This window comes from Amblyomma maculatum, chromosome 1, assembly GCF_055883805.1.
Source record: "Amblyomma maculatum isolate TAMU_Amacu chromosome 1, ASM5588380v1, whole genome shotgun sequence".
Lineage (NCBI taxonomy): Eukaryota > Metazoa > Arthropoda > Arachnida > Ixodida > Ixodidae > Amblyomma > Amblyomma maculatum.
The window spans coordinates 419,080,067-419,103,630 of record NC_139344.1 but is presented as its reverse complement, the minus strand read 5'-3'; the positions used below and the strand labels follow the sequence as shown (position 1 = coordinate 419,103,630).

At 46.7% G+C, this 23,564-nt stretch overlaps 2 protein-coding genes across 3 annotated transcripts in view; one reads left to right on the top strand and one right to left on the bottom strand.

Moving 5' to 3' along the window:
• The window catches only part of botv (exostosin like glycosyltransferase 3), a 29,176-nt gene extending 25,333 nt beyond the window's left edge, over positions 1–3,843 (bottom strand). Inside the window, exons 1-3 of the mRNA XM_084597114.1 lie at positions 3,532–3,843; positions 2,923–3,093; positions 1,151–2,651 (exon numbers count right to left, since the gene is read on the bottom strand). Of these exons, the coding sequence (XP_084453240.1) occupies positions 1,151–2,651; positions 2,923–3,093; positions 3,532–3,681 (1,822 nt within the window). The 5' untranslated portion in view covers positions 3,682–3,843. The remainder of the gene's footprint in view (positions 1–1,150; positions 2,652–2,922; positions 3,094–3,531) is intronic.
• Positions 3,763–23,564, top strand: part of RagC-D (Ras-related GTP binding C/D) — a 43,585-nt gene continuing 23,783 nt past the window's right edge. The window contains exons 1-5 of one of the 2 annotated variants that reach the window (XM_084597128.1): positions 3,763–3,903; positions 4,435–4,589; positions 4,741–4,835; positions 17,904–18,037; positions 21,307–21,506. In XM_084597128.1, coding sequence (XP_084453254.1) covers positions 3,901–3,903; positions 4,435–4,589; positions 4,741–4,835; positions 17,904–18,037; positions 21,307–21,506 — 587 coding nt within the window. In that variant the 5' untranslated portion in view covers positions 3,763–3,900. Of the gene's footprint in view, positions 3,904–4,407; positions 4,590–4,740; positions 4,836–17,903; positions 18,038–21,306; positions 21,507–23,564 lie in introns of those variants that run through there. The other variant, XM_084597123.1, reaches the window with a different exon arrangement.

Genomic DNA, 23,564 nt, shown 5'->3' with positions numbered 1-23,564 from the left:
AAAAACAAATATATGTGGGAGAAAACGTAGGTGTTGGTGTAATGCTCTCTGTACCTGATTGTCTGGCTAGCTTGTGCCAAGTTGTGAATGATGAGTGGGGAAAGGTGTCCAAGTGTACAAAGAAGCACCTGCAATGCTTGGTCCCTTGACAAAAGGGGATTGTGCATATGATTCCTCTTCCCTGGAGTGGGCAGTACATACGGAAGATTGGAAGAAGAATAAGTGAAACACTGCCATACAATTTCAAAAGTAGTTTTTGGATACCTCACAACTCGCTGCTGGAACTGTGAATGGGCAAAGAAAGAAGAAAAACAGTGCATACCACTGTATCATGAAACAGCTTTAATCAGAATAAAGCAGGTGAAGGAAAAAAAAAAAAAAATCAAGGCTGACAAGATATTGAAATAGGGAAATGCATGTGTCAGGACCTCTTGGTCAGCACCCCTAGAAAAAGAAGTGTTACTTTTGATGACTGACAATTTCTATTTTAACAAAGTGTCCTTTTGCTGTTGTGATTTCTTCTTTTTCTTTTCATTGTGTACTTTTCCATGCCGACGCCATCTGTGCACATTTATTATTATTCTTCTCCTTGAGCAAGATGAAGGACAAACAGAACCTTCAGTTGTTAGCACTGCTTTCATCGCTCTTCTCGTCTCTTGTACTTGTTCTGTATCTGCGCTGTTCCACGCAAGATGCTTCACCAACTAGCCCACCAAAACACTTTAACACAGACTAACCCTGCCTCTTCATTTTTGTTTGCATGCATATTTTACTACAGTAAAGTTACACCCCATCCCCACTGATTTGCAAAATGATCACTAGTAAACTGTGCAGGACAGTTTGTAAAGCACATCACGTGCAAACTGCAGCACGTGCGTAGGAATTCAAGACAAGCACACTGGTATGGCTTGAAATGCCTGGAAAGCATTCTACGCTACTGTGAGATTAGAAACAATACCAGAATTTTGTAGAAGATGGCACTGATAAGAAATTTCTTTTCACTTTTTCCTATAATTGTCTTTTTCTTGAAGTCGGGATATTTTGTGTATCCACCCACTGTCAAGGGGTTGGTCATCACATCGTCCTCATCAGGCACCTCTCTAATTGCACAATTTTTAGATGCAGATTCAACATTTTTTAACTCACTCACCCATGAACTTGGCCTCAGAAGGGAGGATAGGGTCTTGAGCTCCATAAGGATACATAGTGTGCGGGTCAAATTCTTCATTCCACACTTTCATCTGGTCATTCAGAGTGACAGAGAAGTTCCGCTGATATGTCAACGATGGAAATGGTGGCTCGATGGGACCAAGCATTTCATCCATCTCCGTGTTCGGTGCAGCTTCTACCGTGAGCGGACGAAATGTGCTATTGAACACGCTCGGAGACGTTTCCTCGTGTGCGGGTGGAGCAGGTATTCCAAGTCTCGCACGAATGAGCGACAGTGTCGCCTTGATCACGCGAGAAGTTGTGGACAGGTAGTTCTCCCAAACCAGCCGGCCACGGCGACGAAGCTCCACAATGTCCACGTCCAGGTACGTCCGCAAGACAAAGTGGACTTCAGTGATGCGGGCCAGCGGTAGCATAAGAGCAGCCCGTGACCAGTCGACAAACTCTGCGAACGGGAGCTCGACAGCATCGCCTCCGAGAATAACAGGGATAGCCCCATTCTGTAAACTTTCGCGGATACGTGTCAGAAAGCCTGCGGTAGAGACAAATTCAGTGGGAGGGGCAAAGATTAGAGAGAATGTTGACTCTTGCAAGAGCTGGGCACGACTTGAGCTATCACCGCAGAGAGCCCACTCATGTGGCACATGGGATGAATTGTCGCCTGTGGAGCACGTGAAATTGAAGTTCAACTCATTGTCAAAGCCTTGTGACATTTTTTTCAGAAGGTTTACAATCATTTCACCTGCATGGGCTGTGACAGTCATGTTAGTGGCATGAACGAGTTTTCCCTGAAAACTCAACAGGTATCGCCTGCGAGCAGGTACAATCACTGGCGTTGACTGCCACAAGTGTTCTGGCTCCTTGCCCAAAATTACCGGTGGTATGACAAGATCAAACCTCCGTCGAAAAGCCATTGAGCCTACAGATGGCTGTGCAATAATGGCTCGTTGCACATAGTTTTCGTTAAGAACAGCCGCACTCCCCAAATTAATTACAACATGATTGCGCCCACTGCCGTTCCAATGAATGAGCTGCCGAAGATAATTTCCCACTGCGCCTGATGCCAGGTTGTTGTTGAGGATGACCACATAAACACATGCAGTAGTTGGGTCAAAAGTAGCATGAACATTTGTGTCCAGGATTTGGGCGACAGATGCCCTGACATTCGGATCCAGCACTGACTCCTCAGTTGGATAGAAATAAACGGGAAAGCCTGAAGTGAGGGAGCAGTGTGAGTAATCAAAGCATGAGTGCATCTGGCACTTTGGTGGTGGCTCTGGCGCTGGCAGGAACGGCTGATGCGCATCTTCTAACAGGAGTTTCAAAGGCGGGCGAAGAAGCGGTATGTTTCGGCTTTCCAATTCTTCTCGAGCATAGGCAGCTTGTTTTAGGGAAAGCTTGATGCGGTCCAGCTCAAGACGATTTTGAGTGTAGCCGCGCTTTGATTCTTCAACACTCTGTGTCAAAGTGAAGATTTCAGCCTACAAAAAAAAAAAAAAAAAAAGGGGGGGGGGGGGGGGGGAGGAATGGTGAAAACGAGTATGAGAAAATAGTGAAGTTTCACATTGCACAAATAAACGATGCAAAGTAAATAAGAAATATAGACAGACTATAGTATACAGTGCACAAATACAAAAGCTTGTAGGTAATGCTGTCGAAATTTGACACACGACAAAACATGTCTCCAGGCCGTGGACGTTCAGTTATCCGTTGTAGCATATCATATGCTTATGCACACACCTGAGAACTTACCTGCAGTTTCTGCCGCTTCTTTTCAAGGTCTCGAAGCTCGCCGCTCACGGACAATTTTATGCGAAGAAATTCTTCAATCCTAAGTTTTAAGTCTTTTAATTCTAAGATGTGAATGTCGTCAAGATGGATCCTCCTCTGCAGGTCTTTCGTGGAGTCCACCGAACCCACAAACTGCAATAATGCGAACGGTTTTAGCAAGTAAGAATAGACAATGAAAACCTAATCAAATGAGATCGCATCATGTGCTGCTGTTACCGTCAAGAGGAGGGAGATCATTATGAAACAGGCTTTGCGTATATACTTTGTTTAGCTTTTCAACCAAAATTACCCGTGCATGTTCACCAGACGTGTCAAAGAAAAACAACTAAAAACGTCCATGTAGTTCTTTTCTACCATGCTCTGACAGTTAGAGGTAAAACGGCATTAAATGAGTTCCTTTTCCACGCTTGGCTGCACAGCACCTCGCCCGCAGCTCAAAAAGAAACGTACACGAAGCTATCAAGAGTGAATGCAAAAGACATGAACTAAAACCTGACATAACTTTTGTAGACGAGTGACACCCAATCGCAGTCAACAGTAGTGACAAAGGCAATAAAGAAGACAGCTCACTTTTGAAATGTAGTGATGCATAAATAACGGTACAATAATCAGGGCGAGGAGAGCAAGCACCAGGAACCTTGAAGTTCTGACTCCGGCAAACCACACGCGCAGAGGCTTTGAACTTAGACATCTCTGTAAACACCGCTCGTGATAGGCCATTCCTCAGGTTTGTGATGCCAGCTTTGTGAGTTTGAGGGCTGAGGAAGAACACGCGAAAAAATTTAAGAACGACATCGGCTCCCGCAAAGACGCGCCGCGTCTATCAGATCCATGGGCGCCGCCATGTTTACTCTCGCCGAATCACGTGAGACCGCAATGGGCCAAGTGAGAGAGAGCGGCCTGTCATATGATGGTTAGGTGTGCGGACGGTTTGCGCTGATGGTAATGTTCGCTCCCGTGCCGTTTTTCGCTTCTTGCTCTCTTCGAATTTGTGTGTGCCTATGCATGTGTGCTCGAATGCGAGATGTAGATTGCTACCGTTCTGTGTTCGATCTCCTGCTTGAGTGCGCGGGGCCTGGGCGTTCACGGCGGCGGTGACGGCGGTAGCAGTCTGCGAGTGGCAGGCTGTCCGTGGTAGTGTGTGTAACCGCTGGTTTTGCACGGCAAAGACACGCATTTTGCAGTGCTGCCGAGTGCACGCATCGCACCCAGCTTTCCTTCCACGGCATCTGGTCGTGCGCAGTGCATTTTCATCACTTATCCGCCGAACCACGCGGCTCCCACTTGCCGTTTTCCGCCGTTTGTGACCGCGCCGACCGGGGCGGGCGATCCGTTGTCACACTGAAGAGAGGCGTTATTGGATGTTGCGACAGTGTTCGTCCAACCCGGCACCTTTCGCGGGGCTCTGTGCTTGTTTTCAAAAGCTGCAATTTGTGACGGACGTGTTCTGACAACGCTTCGATGTCGTTTCAGTCTTTCGCCGAGGACGAAGACGGGTACTCGTCGAACTACCACGTCGGGTCTCTGCCGCGTGATTACGCCTACGGACCCGACGACGCCGAGGGAGACCTAACACATGCCACGCAATGTGCGAGAAAAAGAAAAATCCTTCTCATGGGGTCCAAGGGGTAAGCGCGCCGTGCCCGCTTGTTTCTGCCTGGTGATCTGCCGATCCTTTTCAAAGCATACGTAGATCGCGACCGGTGCTTACTCTTGGAGCTATTAAGAGCTGACATTTTTTTATTATTGCTTATTTGGTCTGTTTCTGTGATGTTTCAGGAGCGGGAAGTCATCCATCGAGAAGGTGGTTTTTCACAAAATGTCACCTAACGAAACACTGTTCTTGGAGAGCACCAATAAGATTGTGCGAAACGGTATGACTCATCCCCATTCTTATCGCTGTACTGATGAGCGTTTTTCGTTGACATGCACGCTCTATCATGCATGCATACACCAGATACTTGGAGCTTGTCTGTCGTTAGATTGCAAGAGGAAAGCACTGCCTGCAGAAAGCAGGCAGTCGTACAGCGTGTGAGGACATAAGTAATGGCTGCATTCAGAGCTGTACTGCTGATTTGAGGAACACTGCTATACTTAGAGCATGCCACAGATCCAATTGATGGGAGTCTGAATCCGCTTTCAGAGACTGTGGTGATTGCGATCCAGGTTGGCTTTGCCCACTGACATGGCAGTAAAGTGTATGTATGTGCAATACTCTAGCATTTCGCAGACATCAATTGGCAATACCATGCTACCTTAGTGAATTTGGACTCACATGATGCTACGGAAAGCATTATTTGAAAATGTATACTCTCCACATGACCTAAATTTCTGCGATGTTGAAGCTTAGCCACAAGGTTCTACATTAAAAGACTAGTGCATTAACTGATAAACATGTCTCTCCCACACTCGTGGATTTATCTGCATGGTATGGCATGTGATAGGGGGGCACATGTTGGACAGTACTCACTCACGAGGCTAGCTGCTTTGCGGTTAACTGCACACATTCTGCTCTTTACAAAGGAGGGAGTTGGTATTTTTGGAAATGGTAAGGAAAGCTTACATATCTGGCATGGAAGATTTCATAGTGCTGCTGCTCAAGTTATGATCAATAATGTGGGCATACTGGCTTTAGTGTATACACCATGGACTGCTTCATTGTTGATAGTGTTGTGGCTAGCGGTTAGGGTGCCTAACTAATAGGTGTGGTGGCCGCATTTTGATAGAGGCTGAACGCAAGGCACCCGTGTGCTTTGCAATGTCGGCACACACTAAAGAATACCAAGTAGTAGAAATTACCAGCAGTTCTTTTCTACGGTGTGTTAATTGCTTTGTGACTTTGCACCTCATATACCATAGCATGTTTAGCAAGGATGGAATTTTTTTGTATTTTTCAGTAAATACGAAAAATGACCTTGCAACTTCATTGCTATTATACTTAATGGTCAGATGTAGTTTTTTTCACTTACTACTGCCTAGCATTTTTTTTGGCCCTTCTTGGCCCCTCTTAACGGAAGGGAGTGCCGCGCCATGACTTATTTATAAACATTTATTTACGGCACATTCTTCGCTGCGTTCACAGTGCAACTTCCGCCTAGTTTGTCATCTTTCTAATGTATGCCTCAATTAGTGCAGGTCACGCAATTGTATACCTCCTCAGTTTCACTCTATTTCTTGAACTAAAATGTGTTGAAAAAAAAGGACACACAGCTTCCCTCATCACTGAGGTAGTCTTCCCTATCTACGAAATCGTTTGACAGCCTTCCGTAAAATGTGGGCAGTGGAATGGAAGTTATGCCGCAGTGTCTTCGCACCATGTCGGGGCTTCTAAATATATTTCTGTGGCCAGTATGGTTCTCTTATCCGCCTGGAGATAAAAGAAATATCTTACCTGCAGGCTACAACCATATTTTATCAGGTGGCACGTCCGTTTCATGACAGATATGACTGGCAAAACGTGCGGTGTTCGGCAGTTCCCTGACCAGCTGACCAGATGCACACTTTTCTGCTGTCGGCTAGGGCCCAACACAAGTCCAGAAAGCGTTCAGTGTGAGGAACACAGGTCTGCCCCATAATCGTCTTTAAGACCATCAGAGTCTGCACGTAGCCACGCACAGACATTGATAATGAAACCGAAATTGCCCGACTTAAACTTGAAAGTGTCAGATTTGGGGACTTTTCATGAACCAATAGCAACTGTTAAAGGGACCGTGAAACGCTATTTTCTAAAACTAGAAAGTGTGCATAAATAGCCTCTATTATTTCAGTGCTCTCCGCAACGCAAAATACTTCTTATCTAGTTTTGACTGTATTGCAAATATTGGTGATAAAAATTATGCTTTTTCTTTCCCCCTCAGCTCGGTGCACAGTGATGCACAAAAAAAAAAAAAGAAAAAGAAAAAAAAAAAAGAAACAGGCCCGGACTTTGTCCCATCGCACCCTGTCCCACCCACATCACTCGGAGAGCGCCCTACGAGAAAGCGCACGTAGAGAGCTTAGTTGATGTCTGTGGGAATGGGGCTGCTACAAACGCCTGATAAGATTTTGCACTATTCGGTTTCGAGTGGTCACCAGAAGGAACTTTTAAAACGTGAAAGCTTTTAAATTTGACTCGAATACTCACAAAGACCATCTCTGTAGATTTCATGCATTAACATATTGTCACTGAAGCCAGTGAAACTGGTTCAGCAGGTTTACTTAAGACTAAGTAAAAGCACCGGCAAGATCAGGCACGGAACCGACTGGCGGGCGAGCACCGAGAGCGAAGAAGACGAGCGCGTGCCAGTCTCCCGAGCTCGCCATATGGTGGCGCCAGTACGATAACATTGCGGCATTGCCCCTCCCGGTGGAAAAGGCATCGTCCCGATGCCGAGTGGCGAGGTCGAGGATAACCGTAGTCGGCGTGGATGCGCGTTCACATCAAGTAGTTAAAGGAAGCAAAGAAAAAAAAAACACATGTAGCTTGACCTAGCGGGAGTAGAAGGGCTTCATCCTGGCGAGATGTACGACTTCCGATTGTGCTTGCCGTCGGGATGAGCGAACAGTTCCTAGCGGGGTCACTTCGTAGGTGACGTCGCTGAGTTTGCGTTGTACTTCATACGGGCCGAAGTAGTGGCGCAGAAGCATCTCGGAGCGACCCCGCTGGCGAACAGGTGTCCACATCCAAACCTGATCGCCAGGGTTGTAAATTACCTCCCTGTGACAAAGGTTATACCGTCGAACATCTTTAACTTGCTGTGTCCGGACTCTCAGTCTAGCCAGCTGGCGAGCGGCCTCGGCATGCTGGACGAATTGGTCGGCACCGGCAATCGATGGGTGGGCAACATCTGGCAGTAGCATTGCATCCAGCATGGTGACAGCTTCGCGACCGTACGCCAAACGAAACGGTGTAAAGCGGGTCGTTTCCTGCACGGCGGTGTTATAAGCAAATGTTGCGTACGGTAGTATCTGGTCCCAGTTCTTATGATCTTCGTTGACGTACATAGAAAGCATATCGGCGATGGTCTTATTGAGTCGCTCAGTAAGGCCATTCTTCTAAGGGTGGTAAGCTGTTGTTCTGCGATGACAGGTGCCACTGAGCCGCATCACTTCCTGTGTTAGAGCTGAAGTAAATGCCGTGCCTCTGTCAGTTAAAACGATCGCAGGGGCACTGTAACGAAGGACCAGATTAAAGATGAAAAAGTTCGCAATATCAGTAGACGTGCCGCTAGGAAGAGCTTTCGTCTCACAATAGCGGGTTAGATAATCTGTGGCGACTATAATGTACCTGTTGCCCAATGATGACGTAGAAAATGGCCCGAGCAAGTCCATACCGACTTGGTGAAAAGGTACTCGCGGAGGAACAGTAGGCTGCAGCAGGCCGGCCGGTTTGACAGGTGGTATCTTCCAACGTTGGCAATCACGGCACGTCCTAACATAGCCCTGAACCATAGCGGCAAGCTTGGGCCAGTAGTACTTTTGTCGTACTCGTGCCAAGGTGCGCGAAAAACCGAGATGTCCGGCAGAAAGCTCGTCGTGGCATGCCTGTAAAACATCGGTACGGAGCGGCGTTGGGACAACCAGCAGATACTGAATGTCTGTGGAAGCATAGTTTTTCTTGTAGAGGACGCCGTCACGCAAGCAGAATAACGACAGGCCACGTGTGAAAAGGCGAGGCGGCGATGAGGCGGTTCCTTCGAGGTAATCGATGAGGGGCCGCAGTTCGGTGTCGTCTCGCTGCTGTTGAGCGAGGTCTGGCATCTAGAGAGTGCCGAGAAAGACGGAGTCATCTGTTTCACTTGAAGAACACGGAATAGGGTCTCGGGATAGGCAGTCAGTGTCACTGTGTTTCTTGCCGGACTTGTACACAGTAGTGACGTCGAACTGCTGTAAGCGGAGACTCCAGCGGGCTAACCTGCCTGAAGGATCTTTAAGGTTCGCTAACCAACAGAGTGAATGGTGGTTGCTGACTACTCTAAATGGCCGACCATACAAATACGGCCGAAATTTTGTTACCGCCCACACAACTGCAAGGCACTCCTTTTCGGTAGTAGAATAATTCGCTTCGGAACGAGACAGGGTGCGGCTGGCGTAAGCAATCACCCGCTCAACGCCTTCTTGCACTGAACGAGAACTGCACCGAGGCCAACGTTACTGGCGTCGGTATGCAATTCTGTGTCGTCCTCCTCGTCGAAGTGGCCAAGTACAAGCGTTGTTTAAAGGTGCTTGGGAAGCTCCTCGAAGGCCCTTTGCTGCTCGTCGGCCCAGATGAAAGGCTGGTCGTCCTTTATTAGACGAGTCAATGGTTACGCTATTCGGGAGAAGTCGTGCACGAATCTCCTGTAATATGCACAGAGGCCCAAAAACCGACGCACGGAACTTTTATCAGTGGGGGTCGGGAAAGCAGCTACGGCAGCCATCTTCTCTGGATCAGGGCTAATTTCTCAGCACTCACGACGTGACCCAGGAACTTGAGCTGTTGGAATGCAAAGTGGCATTTTTCTGGTTTTAGTGAGAGTCCGGCCCCGCGGATGGCATTTAGCACGGCCGTCAATCGTTTGAGGTGCTCTTCGTAGGTCGCAGAGAAAATCACAACGTTGTCAAGGTAGACGAGGCACGTCTGCCATTTCAGGCCGGCTAGGACAGTGGCCATCATTCTTTGAAAGGTTGCGGGAGCAGAACACAAATCGAAGAGAAGCACCTTAAATTCGTACAGTCCGTCAGGAGTAATGAATGCGGTTTTCTCTCGATCACGTTCATCGACTTCGATCTGCCAGTACCCACTGCGTAGATCGAGCGATGAAAAGTATCGGGCGTGGCGAAGTCGGTCGAACGAGTCATCGATTCGAGGCAGTGGGTAGACGTCCTTTTTCGTAATTTTGTTAAGCCTCCTATAGTCGATGCAGAATCTGAGTGCTCCGTCCTATTTAGCGACCAGCACAACTGGTGAGGCCCATGGACTTGTGGACGGCTGGATCACATCATCGCGGAGCATTTCATCAACTTGCGCCCGAATAGCCTCTCATTCTTTCGGCGATACTCGGTAGGGGTGTTGGCGGATAGGGTGCTCGGAGGGATCAACTATATCGATGTTTGGTTACTGACGTCTGTTTCACTTTGGAAGTGACGGCAGAGCAGTCACGGTAAGTGTCCAGAATTGCTTGAAGGCGGCGTTTCTGGGTAAGGGACAAAGCTGGGTTCAAGTCAGTTTGAACAGTATGTCCAGTGCTCTCGGGAGGGTTCTCGTTGGCCAGCGAAAGGGCGCAATGGGTGGATGGCGCACTGACTTCGTCAAAATAAGCGATAGCTGTACCTTGCGGTAAATGGCGGTATTCGGCACTAAAGTTTGTTAAAAGTAGCTCAGTTCGTTTATTTCTCAAGGCAAAGATCCCCCGAGCGACGCAGACTTGTAGGCTCAACAATAAATTCACACCCCGCCGGGGTGGCGCAGTGGTTACGGCGCTCGACTGCTGTTCCCAAGGACGCGGGATCGAATCCCGGCCTTGGCGGCAGCTTTTCGATGGAGGCGAAAAGCAAGGCGCCCGTGTGCTGTGCGATGTCAGTGCACGTTAAAGAACCCCAGGTGGTCGAAATTACCGGAGTCCTCCACTACGGCGTCTCTCATAGCCTGAGTTGCTTTGGGACGTTAAACCCCACAAACCAACCAACCAATAAATTCACGTTCGTTTCCGCGAGGCCTTGAAAGGCGGGGGGGTTGTCGCACTGCACTGTGACAAACAAGCTGGTGCGTGGAGGTAGAGTGACATGGTCGTCGCACACTCGGAAAACTGGCCTGTCTGTGTAGTTGTCTCTGTGCTGTCTGTACTCGTCGGAAATTGCGCGGTGAGTGGAAAAAGCCACCATGAAGTCACGGAGGTCGATGATTGCGTCGTTTTCACTAAGAAAATCAAGGCCGAGAATCAGGTCCTTGGAGCACTCTGCTAGCACAACAAAGCAACACGAGAAAGTTACGTGGTGAATCTCGACGCGAGCGGTGCACACTCCGAGCGGCGTTACCACATGCCCTCCGGCTGTCCTTATCGGGGCTCCGTGCCAAGGAGTCAGGACTTTTCGCAGAATGGTAGCAAGGCCATGACTCATAATGCAAAAATCAGCGCCGGTATCTACAAGGGCATTCGTGTTGTGTTTATCAACGACGATCGGTATCTCGGCGGAATTTAGCTCACCGTCGACAAAGTGCAGCGTGTCAGGGATCGTCGTGCTGATGGGTCATTCGTTGTGTCGAATTACGGCGTCGAAGGTAAGCTTCTGTGATCGTCAGGAGGTCGTCGGACTCGGTCGTGCGGTGCGTCGATTGGGGGCGTCGGAGGAAAGCTTCGGCGATCGTCGAAAAGTGGTCGGACTGTTGGTCGGAGCGAAGGGTGGGAGGTCGGTCTGTGTGATCGAATCGGTGAGCGGAGGATGTTGGTCGTAGTGTCCATCGACGGCGGCCCTACCCCCGAGGGTCGCCGTCTTCAGTTTTCCCAGTGCGGACTTAGGGACTGCCTGAGGAAAGAACGGCGCCTGGTTGAAAACTGTCTCGGCGGTGGTGACCTGGACTGGCGTCGCTGGAAGGACGCAGTAGGGACGTGGTCGCTGAGGTATTGGTCGATGTCCCGAGGTCGTTCGCCATAGCGCGGCCGAGGGGCATCCGGGGAAAATCCGCGCAAGCCCATCCGACGGTACGGGCAGTGGGGCAGAACGTGACCGGCTTCGCCGCAGTGAAAGCACAAAGGCAGATTGTTCGGCGTGCGCCACGCGTGTGCTTTGCGAACGGGTGGTCGAGCTTCAGGCACACCAGTCGAAACTGGATATTGGGGTGGAGGACGAGCGGGAGGAGCAGGGTTGCAGGGTGCCAATGGTTCAGGCGCAGGGGACGCAACACGTCGCTGTGCGTCATGATCTGTGGCGCAGGCGGCTGGGGTGACGGTACTGATGGCACTGCTTGGCGGAGCTCTTCGCGCACAATATCCGAGATGCCCCCAACACGTGAATGTTGTTCGAGAGAGGGCAGCTTTCGCAGCTCTTCGCGCCCGATGCTTCGGATAAGTTCGCGAAGGCCTCCCCTGTCGTTTCCAGCCATTGGCAAGTGGAAGTCTACGGCAGCGATGTTCGCAGAGCGATCAAAATGTACAAATCGCTGATTCAAGGCACGCTCGATGCTTGTTGCTTCTTTCGTAAAATCAGCAACAGTACGTGGAGGGTCACGTACAAGGCCAACGAACAGCTGCTCCTTGACACCTTGCATAAGGTTGCGCACCTTCTTTACCTCCGACATGGACGGATCCGCCCGGTTGAAAAGGCAAGTCATTTCTTCCACAAACATGGCGACGCTTTCATTAGGCCGCTGTGCTCGGGACTGTAGAATGAGTTCGGCCATCTCATTTCTTGCATCGTTGCCGAATGTTGCGAGCAGCTGCCGCCGAAAATCCTGCCAGGTGGAAATGGTAGCCTCATGGTTTTCGAACCACATCTTGGCAGCGTCTTCTAGTGTGAAATAAACATTCTGCAATTGTCGCTCCTCGTCTCACGCATTAAACACAGGGACTCGGTCGTAGCTGGTCAGCCAGTCCTCAGCGTCTTCGAACTTGTCGTCTTGAAACGGCGTGGGCATACGTGGAGTATGGCAGATCAGCTGCTGGGCACTCACGGGAAGCTGAGTGGTGGTCTGAATTGCCGCTGTAGTCATCGTGGTTCGCGGTGAGGAAACAAGAGGACCACACTCGGGTGCTAAGCCTCTCAAGCGACGGCTCGCCTTGTGCACAGGTGTCGTGTCCACGGTGTGTAGATGGGCGTAGGGGGCAGCCAGAGGCTCTTCGTACATGGGATCTACCCAGCACCTCCACCAAAAATGTCACAGAAGCCAGTTTACTTAGGACTAAGTAAAAGCACCGGCAAGATCAGGCACGGAACCGACTGGCGGGCGAGCACCGAGAGCGAAGACGAAGCGCGCGTGCCAGTCTCCCGAGCTCGCCACATGGCGGCGCCAGTACGATAACATTGCGGCAATATTCTTTCAAGTACCGCTTTAGGGGCCATTAAAGGTCACCCAAAGGCACATTAACTATAGTGGTTAAGTTCAATGTTCTCAGCCGTAATGCAGCGAATGTTGGTTTGTAACAGAAGTGCAGAAGTATAATTGTATAGCTCCAATGACTTGGCACTAGTGGGAACTGTTGGTAGATAAACAATGATGAAATAGTGCTGCTGTTAAAAAAAGAATACAGTAAAAGCTCGTTAATTCAAATTCCACGGGGCCGCCAGGCCAGTTCGAATTAACCAAAATTCGAACTAATGAAAGTGAGCAAAAATGAAGGCGTTTGATGCCCGGAGGGCACGAAAAACATTTATTTAGCAAAAATGTCTGTTATCATCGTCTGCTTCTTCTCTCTGAGGGCTACCGTACTCACTCTGTCTTCTAGCATGCGAATGCGACGCAGGGAGTCTTCTTTGGCTTCTCCAGACAACACCCGGAAGACAAGATTATGTCTGTCTCTAAAGCGGTGAAACCATCCTTCGGAGGCGACAAAATCTTCCACATTCAAGCGCAGGGCGAAATCGGCCGCCTTCGCCATGATAATTGGGCCGCTCAGTGGAATGTCAGCGCTTCTCATTTCTTTCACCCACGTGATCACAGCGGTCTCAATTTCCGGATACTTGGCTAACCGAAGCCTTTTTCTGTTGCTGGCGAAATCTTCGGCTTCATAGGCATCCTCGATGGCCTTCCTATTTCGGACGTACGTCGACAACGTGCTTGGTGGAATCCCGTGCTTTTTCGCGATTTCCACTTTGCTGGCCTTCCGTTCATCCACCTTGCGTAAAATAGCCACTTTCTCCTTCACCGTCTTGGCACAGTATTTCCCACACATCTCGCGGACACAAGCTCACAACAAGCGGCGTGCAAAACGAGGGCTCACGAAATGCAACACGAAACCGTGGTCGATAACACTAAAACGTCGTTCCTTGAAGGATTCGCGGCAGGAAAGACTGTTTAGTACTTGTTCCAGCACCCTAGCGGCGCCCCGATGGTTGTGCCATCTATCGTTCTGCCGTGAAAGCTTCCAACGATGGTTTTTAACAGCGCCGCTTGGCGGCGCGCAGTTCGAATTATGGGTGGCGGCGCCAATTTTTGAGTGAATTAACGAGCTGTTACGCGCATAGACTTCTATGCACTGCGGACCGGACCACGATGACTATTTCGAATTATCCAAAATTTCGAATTAACGAGTTGTGAATTAACGAGCTTTCACTGTAGTAGGGTTTTATCGTAGTTAAACCGAGTAGGACATGTAAAAGCTTTTGCGCACAAATGGAAATTGGTGAAGACGACAGCATGCACGGCACAGTGCATGAGTATTTTACAGTTTAACATACGGGGAAATCAACTGCAGCCATAGCTGCAATGTTGCCTAAATGCTTTCCACTAGAAATTCCTGGGTTCGAATTTGCTTCACTCCTAAAGTTTCTAAAATTATCCGTGGTTTAACCTAGTTTGAGCAATGATATTGTGTGAAAGCACTGTTTGAATTAACCCTCACCGGGACACGCCTGTGACAATTATGGCCTAGTGAACTAATTAGGAGTCAGGCACGACGGTTGACAAGATTCTTACTTGGCTTTGTTGTCCGTACTCACACACACACACACACTAAAAGCATATAGACCAGACACTTTTACCCTCGCACGCAGGCTGCCAGCATGCTCCTACTCTCGACACCAGGTGCCATCTGTCGAGTGCACGAGGCCTGAGGACTGCAGGTCGTGCGGGCTCCTCGCGTATAATGTTTGTTCGTGAGCATGCATTCTTCAGTTATTTCATTAATGCGCTCTACCATATATGCTGGTTTGGTTTGTGGGGTTTAACGTTCCAAAGCGAACTCAGGCTATGAGAGACGTCATAGTGGAGGACTGGAAATTTTGACCACCAGAGATTCTTTAATGTTCACTGACATTGTGCAGCACACAGGCACCTTGCTTTTCGCCCCCATCGAAAAGTGGCCACCGAGGTCTGGATTTGATCCCGCATCTTTGGGAGCAATAGTCGAGCACCGTAACCACTGTGCCACCCTGGCGGGGCTCTGCCATATATGCATGTAGGTGCGTGCTGTGCATCGGTTTCCCTCTTCTAGAGAGTACTATAGCAGTATGAAGTGGACTGTTCCATTGTTTACGCGTTATCCGAGAGCAGTCTACCATGCAGGCTATGAACTGGGAAATACTGTTTATTAGCAGTAATGTGCTTCTGACTGGCGCGCCAGTTTTGGGTGCTGCAGAAAATGGCCGTGCCAGAGAACGGCTGAAAAACCTGGTCTACAGGTGTGCCCTCGAGAAATGTTTTCCCAGAATAACCCCCCGAAAAAAACTTTTTTTTTTGTAAGAAATGATACCAAATTTGTCTGTTTTTTTTTGTCTTTGAGGATGTGGTATTTTTGTAGGCGTAAACATGAAGAACACCAGAAGAAATGTTTTCTTTCATATAGCGACATTTGTTACGCATATTTGTGTTGTGTGGAAATGCAGTTGGTCGCATCGCCGCTCGTCCGCTCTGCCATGTTAATTTGTGACAGTTTCTCCATTTAAGCCAATTAAAAGTAATCACCCCTTCAATTTCTTTGTTGCCATCTCTCTGCAGAACAAAAACAAAATGCTCTAGGTGAGCTCTGCTCATCCCGAGCCGTGGTCGGAGTGCCACAAAGCGCACAATGAGCTGGATTCCTCGTGAGTCAAAAATGACAGTTGACTTATGACAAACCTGGCTCATTCAAGTCCGTGAGGTCTAAGAGAATGCTAGTAGTGGTCATCAAGACTCGCGTAGGAGCACATAGTGATAGTACTGTTAACGGAGCATAGTTGCTTAATTTTTGTTTGCGGGATTTATTATTTGAAAAGATGCATAAGACATTACTATATACTATACATGGATCACCACATGCTGTCTGTCTACGACTGCTATATATGTCATAATTGAATTTCGTAATTCACTTGTTTCAGTTTCAATGGCCGAGTGATGGCTGTGACGTCAAAGTTCAGTGTAGGTCATGTGAGAGAAAAAAACTGCAATATAATCGCTCTTACATCGTTCTGATTCGCTTTAACGCTGAAGCCAGCCAGCCTCGAGAACAGGAATCGCAACGAGCAATGAAGCAGCTACAGTTTTTTATCCTTCACATCCATCATAGCCACTTCTTAGCCGTTTAGACTAAAACCGAAACAGGTGAGGAAAAAAGAATTAAATTATGAATTATATAGAGGTCTTGGGCAATACCATGTGGTGATGCTTGTGCAGTGATCACCTGTGCGTAAATAACGAAAGGAAAAATTCAACCAAAAGTTGATGTCTATACTTCTTTAGACAATAGTCACATAGAATACCTATTTATACATAAATTATCGCTTGGAGTATTTCGTCTCAGACAGACTGACAAGAAACACTTTCACAAGACAACCATAAAGGAAACGCCATACAACTTGAGACGTGAAACAATTTCTTTACCACTAATACGTACCAACTATGGAGCACAGGCTATGGATATTCACTTACCTGCCTTATTAAACAACCACACCTCTATATAATAGAGAAGCTGGATACATGTCATTCTATCGCGATTTTTAAAACAGATGCAAAAATTTACTTTTTTGCAAAATTTATTACATAACATCGCCATATGTGCTGTCATATTGTCTTTAAAACTTTTGACAGTGGCTTTCATTTTATTTGTTTCTAAATGCTTGTTTGTTTACAGCCTGCTCAGAGGCTGTAAGTTTGTATTTGCTCATTGAATGAAAGTGCTACTTGTTTTGCTGTTGTATTCTTTGGAGTGTATAATTGCTTTGGGTGTTGTAGCCCTTGTCAGGCAAAAAGTATTGCCTTTTGTCACAAGGCCTGAGACTCCTCTTCGTCTCAAAAACTACTAAATAAAGTAAAAAGTACTTACATTGGTTGACACTGTAAAGTGAACCAATTCATTCATGCTTTAGAATCATGCTTGGGTGATTCAGAAGGAAGACAAGGATTTTGAACTTGTAACTTAGACACTTTCTTGCCTTGTATTATACGACTTCCCGGGTTTTCCTTGCCAATGTGGTGATGATGGCAAAACTTTATTGTTGCCACTTAGGCTTGGTGAGGGTGAGGAAAGGGAAAGGGCAGGACGGCGACAGGCCCTCGGGCTGCTCTATCTGACCGGCACATTTGGGCTGCGGCGACCTTCAAGGCCCTGTCCATGATGCGAAGCTGTAGCTCCGGTTGTGAGCTGCGCAGAGCAGCCTTCCATCCCTCTTCTGATTCTACTCCTTTAAAGGAGGGTTTTACTAGGGCAAATTTGATAGGTGTGCCTGAAATCATCTCTGGTACTTGGGCATAATATACAGTTAGATTTTTCCTCTTCATATATGAGGGAAAGAAGGAAAGGGGAAGGCATTGTGGTGGTTTGAAGTCGACGCTAAGCCACCTGTTCGGTTTTGGAGAGGGAATGGTGAGGAGGGGGGTAGATTTTGCGGGAGTTTTTATAATGCATAGTTACGTCGTGTAATACTGCAGTGTGCCTTGCACTTCTTGGATTTTACGGCAAAAGCTTTTGTCGGCTCATGAGTCACGACTGGATTTGTGTGTCCCGCGGAGGGTGTCACACAGTCATTGTCGAGAAATGAGTCGATTGACGAGTACAAGAACGATTGTATGAGATAGAGGGTGAGAAAACTAGTCTTTGGGCAAAATGATGTTCAAGCAAAGTAATTAATAAATTGGAGAAAAAAAGGTCAATTTGATGTCAGAATAGCCAGGGACGTCGATATATTGTGCAGCCGTCAAAACAGCCGCGGACATCGAAATTGTGCAAAATATGTCAGCATTGTTAAAAAAAAATGTGGGAATTAACGAAACTGGAAAAAGTAAAAAGAATAAAAAGAAGAAAAAAATCAAATGAGTGCATATGAGCGGCTGCTCCCATTTTCTTTCCTTGCAGATATCTCAAATAGCTCATTTGTCAAGCTGGACATATGGGATATCCCCGGCCAGGTTGACTTTGTTGACCAGGTGTCTGACTTCAAGAACGTCTTTGGTGGCTGGGGAGCCCTTGTGTTTGTAATTGATGCTCAGGTGAGGTCTGGATGGGTGATCTGAATTTCCCTCTTGTGCTGTTATCCTCTTACAATTTTCATGATGAACATTTTTTCCTCTATAACTAATAACTTTCATTTTTGCCAGAAACCTGGTGCCTTAAAGCGTTAAGGAAATATATAAAATGATATCTGTAATGTAGGCTTGTAGAATTCTATGCAAGCAGCCTTTCTGTGACATTCACTTTTTATATTCTTCACTTTCCAGGTACAAGGGTACTGTACTTCAGTAAGGGTGTAGCAAAGCTTACACACAGTATTCAAGGACAAGAATGGCCAATTTAGCATTTCCACATTTACAGGCATGTGCCTCTGCTAAGATTCCTGTTCTAGAGAGGAAGCATTGGTACATACGTTTGCTGACCCATCTGACCACACACATGTACTTGCCATTTATTTGAAATATCAGGCTCTTGTAGCCCAAGACGAATTTTGCTCTCCTCTATAAATTCAGGTTTTCATTGTATTGCCAGTTACAAAAGAATTTTCGCAATGATTTTTTTTTCCTATATGAAATAAGAAAAGTACCGACAGGTCATGGCATAGTCGTCACCACATAGATTAGTGTCGCATGTGTTAAGCAAAACAGAGTTGTTTAGTAAGTTGTTTCTGCTTTCTGTTACACAGATGCAGAGCCTCTCAAAGATGCCTAGTCAGTTAAATAATAGTTATGTATTCTGCTATGAGCAATTAAAGTATGATTAGTTTCAAAATAAAGCATGAATTCAGGCACGCCTTTACGTAGGTGCTTGGAGAACTGGAAGGGAACCTGATGGAACCCAAGGGTACTATCGTGATGAGAGGTTTCATTGGGACTGCTGGTAACATAGCTTGGGTTTAAGAAATAAAATATTATATTTTCTTTATTTTCATCGCTTTCTCTCACCTATGCTGTGTCAAAAGAACAGCACTTTCTACTGCTTGCACAAAACTGAAATGTACTGAGGTCGCGGTGCAAAGTAATAGAGCCCCAAATCATCATTGTTAGCCCAGCTGTGTCCACAGCAGGGCAGCAGGGCCTCTCCCATACTACTGTCTCTCCACTTGACACAGTCTTATGTCTGTTGTGGCTATCCCCATAGAGTTCTTTACTCTTACCTAGAGGGAAAGCTGGGGGTGCTGCATTTCAGCCACCATGGGCGCGCTAAGAATCATGGGCCGGTGTGCTACTTGGTACAAGACAGTTGCATTTATTCAGAAACATAGTGGCGTTAGTTACTAAGCGTTCTCATCACGCTCATCATCATCTCGCAGTGCGAACATAGAGCGCAAAAACCTTAGTAGCGAAGACGCAGAAGTAGACACCAGTAAATGCTTTTTGTTTTCCGAAATGCCATTAAAAAGCTGCCTAAAGTAACTGAGCGACTATATATATTTTAGAGAATTTTTTTCTTTTTAAAGCATGCCTATCAGATGCGAAATATTAGTTTCTGTGCTGCTCAATAGTTAGCCGATAGGAGAGAGAGCCATCGCTTATTTTGGGCGAATTTTACACTTACATGCTGTTTCACTCGCTTTTTGCAATTTGCAGTCAAAATATTGAATGTTAGGACATTTTTTTATTGTACAGCATTTATCTTTGCATTATTTTTGGCCTAAGTTGTAGTTCTGCACTCGGTAGCTCTTCGCCCCATGATGTTTTGCGCGCCCATGGTCACTGAACTGGTCATCAGGAAGCTGCATGCTAATTCCCTCAAGGTAAGAGGTAAGGAAATCTATGGCTGCCCCCACTCACTTTAATATCTCATCTGTTCACTTCGCTTCCTGTTGCTGCTTGCTGTATTTACATTATCTTAATCTGTAATGTGCAGTACTTGCCCGTGTTCATATCCTCTCGATTTCAGACTGGATATCGTTTATGTCGTATCTTTAACGAGAGGTCATTAACTCCAGGTTGCTGAAATTTACCGTGAACCAGAGAAGGGTATATTTCGTTAAATTGTAGTTAGGTACAACTCAAAAACAAAGGGGCTCTAACCAGTGCAGTTGTTGGCTGTATTGTTACTACTAATCTCTCTCTGCCTCTTCCAGCAAGACATTGCAGGGTGCTAGCTAGTGCAAGGTGATTAAAAGTGCGTTAGTGTGTTAATCAGGTTAACCATAATCTTCTGAAAAATTGATCACTGCTGGAGTGCCCCCTTTGGGCGGGGACATTTGCTACTTTGTTCTTGAGTTGCGTTCGACTGCAGTAGACTCCCGTCAAGACTCGAAGGGACCCCGAAAACTGTCTTATCAGAAGGTTGTCTTATGAGGAGTGCCTCCAAAAATGATCCTATATCGGCGTGTAGATTGTGTCCGAATACTCCCTAAAGAAGAACAGGTTAATGAGTTGGCCTCATAAAGGAAAACATATCTGCGATTTAACCATCATACCCTTTCCATCAGCAAAACATTGTGCACCCTTGACTGTCACCCAGTCTCTTATTTTCTTTTGTGCTCGCCACTAAAACGGTCGTCTCAGCCAACTTCCTGAGAAATCTTTCAGTGCCCTCACACTGTTTGAAAAACTATAGCAGAGTATCTGGGTGAGGATCGGCTGCACCATAAACTCGGCGTTTTCTAATGCCGTAGTAACCAGCACACTTTCAGAATCTATTTTCATCTATATTTGGAATCCGGCTGGCACGAACTTCATTCAACACGTCAGCCTTCTTACGAAGCTTGAGTGGCTTTTTGCAAGTGGTTAGTGAACTGACCTAAACTCAGCACAGTGCACACAGCGGGCAGGGAAAAAATAGTGTGCATCACGAGGCGACGCGACGTCATAAGGTGGCAGCGCTGCCGTGACAACGTAGTCACATGATCCCCACCACCTTCTTGCAGTTATGACAGCCGTCAGGTTGTTTTTGGAAGTCAATTGTTGGGAGCTCTCGCAAACTTTGAAACTATTATTCAGGCATCTCTGTCTGGCCTACATAACATATAGCCCACAGGATAGCGCAATTCGCCATTGTAGCCTGTCAGTCTACAGTTTTTTTCTCTTCTGTTCATTGTTTGAGTGAGTGCAATGGAGATGTTGCATTGGGGCTCGGTACTATGTTGATCAGCTTCCATGGCCAGATTCCATCCCAGATGTGCTGGCTGTTTCCCTCTGCTGTGGCTAGCCTCGTAGCATAGCTTTAGCATGTACATGTGTGAACACTGTGAACTTTTGTTCCCTTGTCCCTCTCTTGCTTTGAGCAGTGGAGGTAGTTGAAGCATTGTGTTGCCTCGGGCTCTCGCAGTGATATTTCCTGTTTTTGCACGCAGGATGACTACATGGAGGCCTTGCAGAAATTGAACAAGACAGTGGTGATGGCAACCAAAGCAAACCCAGACATGAAGATCGAGGTGTTCATACACAAGGTGGACGGCCTCTCGGACGACCACAAAATCGAGATCCAGAGGGATATCCACCAACGGGCCACGGATGACCTTGCCGACAGGGGCCTCGACAGCGTTCAGCTCAGGTGAGCTGCTGGCTTTGCATTCTCTGTTCTTTTTCTTTTAACAACGAAGCTGCCAGCGTCTTACTTCAGGCTTCAGTGTCGGCATTGGCATCTTTTGCATGATCTGACGTCACTGGAAGGAAGCAGCTGTCCTAGCTTGCTCCTTTCAGGTTTCAGCAGAGCCTTATTTAACCGTAAACACACAAGCAGTTATGCTAGTAATGCTCGTTTGCTTGTTAATGAGGAATCATAATCATGGAAGCCTTTGAATCGTTGAATCATATGATTCGTTCAGTTTTTTCCAGGCCTGTAGAAATTTATTTTGTATTCTTTTCCATTTTTATGTGGCATAGATGTTACACGAAAATTGCTGCGTACATTGTCTCTGCCGTAAGAAGGGGCATGTTTTCTAGTCCTGTTTTTCTTGCACAATTGAGGTGTAGTGTAACAGTTGCTGTGTAAATTCTCATAAAAGCAGGTTTCTGCCTTCCAGTGTTCTTTGCCAAAGCAAGTGACGTGGTCAGGCTGCGGTACACTTTTTAAGCTGTAAAATTCAAACTTGTGGCCCAGAATGACCTTGCAGGTTGGCTTGCTACAATGACCCTGTCATGAAAAAATGATTGGGAGTCTCTTGCACATTGATTTGTTATTTTTGGAATGTAGAAGTACCTTCTGAGTTTCTGTATTCATATGTTTTACTATGCTCACAGCTTAAAACGAACCAAGGTTAGTGTAGAAATTTCCTCTGTTGGGCCTCATTTAGTGAGCGTGCTGAAACAGAGGTGACCACGGAAATCCTAGCTGTGCAAAAGTTGCTCCTAAATAAAGCACAAGCCATCGCTTTATCTCCAATATCTTATCAGGTTGCCTGAATGGTCTGTAGACTAGGGAGAAAAAGATATGTTGTCTTCAATTTGTCCAGACTAATCTTGTTTTCCCTGAACCACTAGGACACCAGTTCTCTTTTTGTGAAGCTTCACGAAGTTTCACGGGAACTAATTCGAGCTTATAGTAGCTAGACGATGTTTGCACGTGTAAAGAAGGCTGCCTTGCCCACTGAGCGAAAAATTTTCTTTTACCTTTTCTGAATTGCTGTCAATATGCCACTGCAGGTATATTGCAGAAAGATAAAACCGATCATTACAAAAGTGGACCTTATTTTTTAATTACTGAGCAGGTTAGAAGTAGAAATAGAAGGGCAGCAACAGGGATCTTTGGCACTGAAAAATGGCAAAAAAAAAAAAAAAGGTCTTTTAAAAATAGTATTTTCAAAATCTACAGCCCATTTTGTGCCTATCTATAGCACTCAATACATGAACTCGACAGAATGTTGGTCAAGTTGATTGTTCGACAGAAACAGCAGGTTTTAAGAATGAAATCATGGCTAGTCTCTACTCTCTTTTTGTAATCGTTACGCTTTCCCCCTAATAGGAAACTTGACTCGACATGTGCCAAGTTCCTGAAGTGTTTAAGCGTAACATATAAGGCATTTTGTTTTAGATCAAATTTTAAGTAATTTCAGTAGTATGATTTCAATTTATACCCTATCTTGTTAAGGGGGGACACGGCTCTTTGGCACCGAAAATCGGCCTGAAAATCGGATTTTCAATTTTTTCATTTTCGTATTCCTCGCACCATTCCGCATCTGCACGCAAATTTTCATCCTTATACCCAGCTTATTTATGAAGTTATAGCGATTAAAAAATGCAGTACCACACCCACTGCCCTTTAAATTGTGGACAAACGACACCCAATTTCGATCGCCCGGCGCATGAGAACTACGCGCTCCACCGCGGCGATTTTGGTCTCGTTCGAAAGCGCGCGCTTTCGGCTTATTTTTTCTTTCGGAAAGCAACCCTGTGCGCTCCGCCTTCCCCATAAAAAACAAGCAAAAAGATAGCATGCAGCGCGCGCTACTATTGGCCGGTTAAGGCACGTGATCAAAATGGCGTCGTTTGGTTGGTTCCAGTATAGTGCCTAGAATATACTGACTAGTGTGTCGAGCGCGCCGGCTGGGATGGCTTGATTAGCAATGAAAGCCGCCGGCGGCCGCATAGCGGCGCTGTGGTGCGAGAGGGT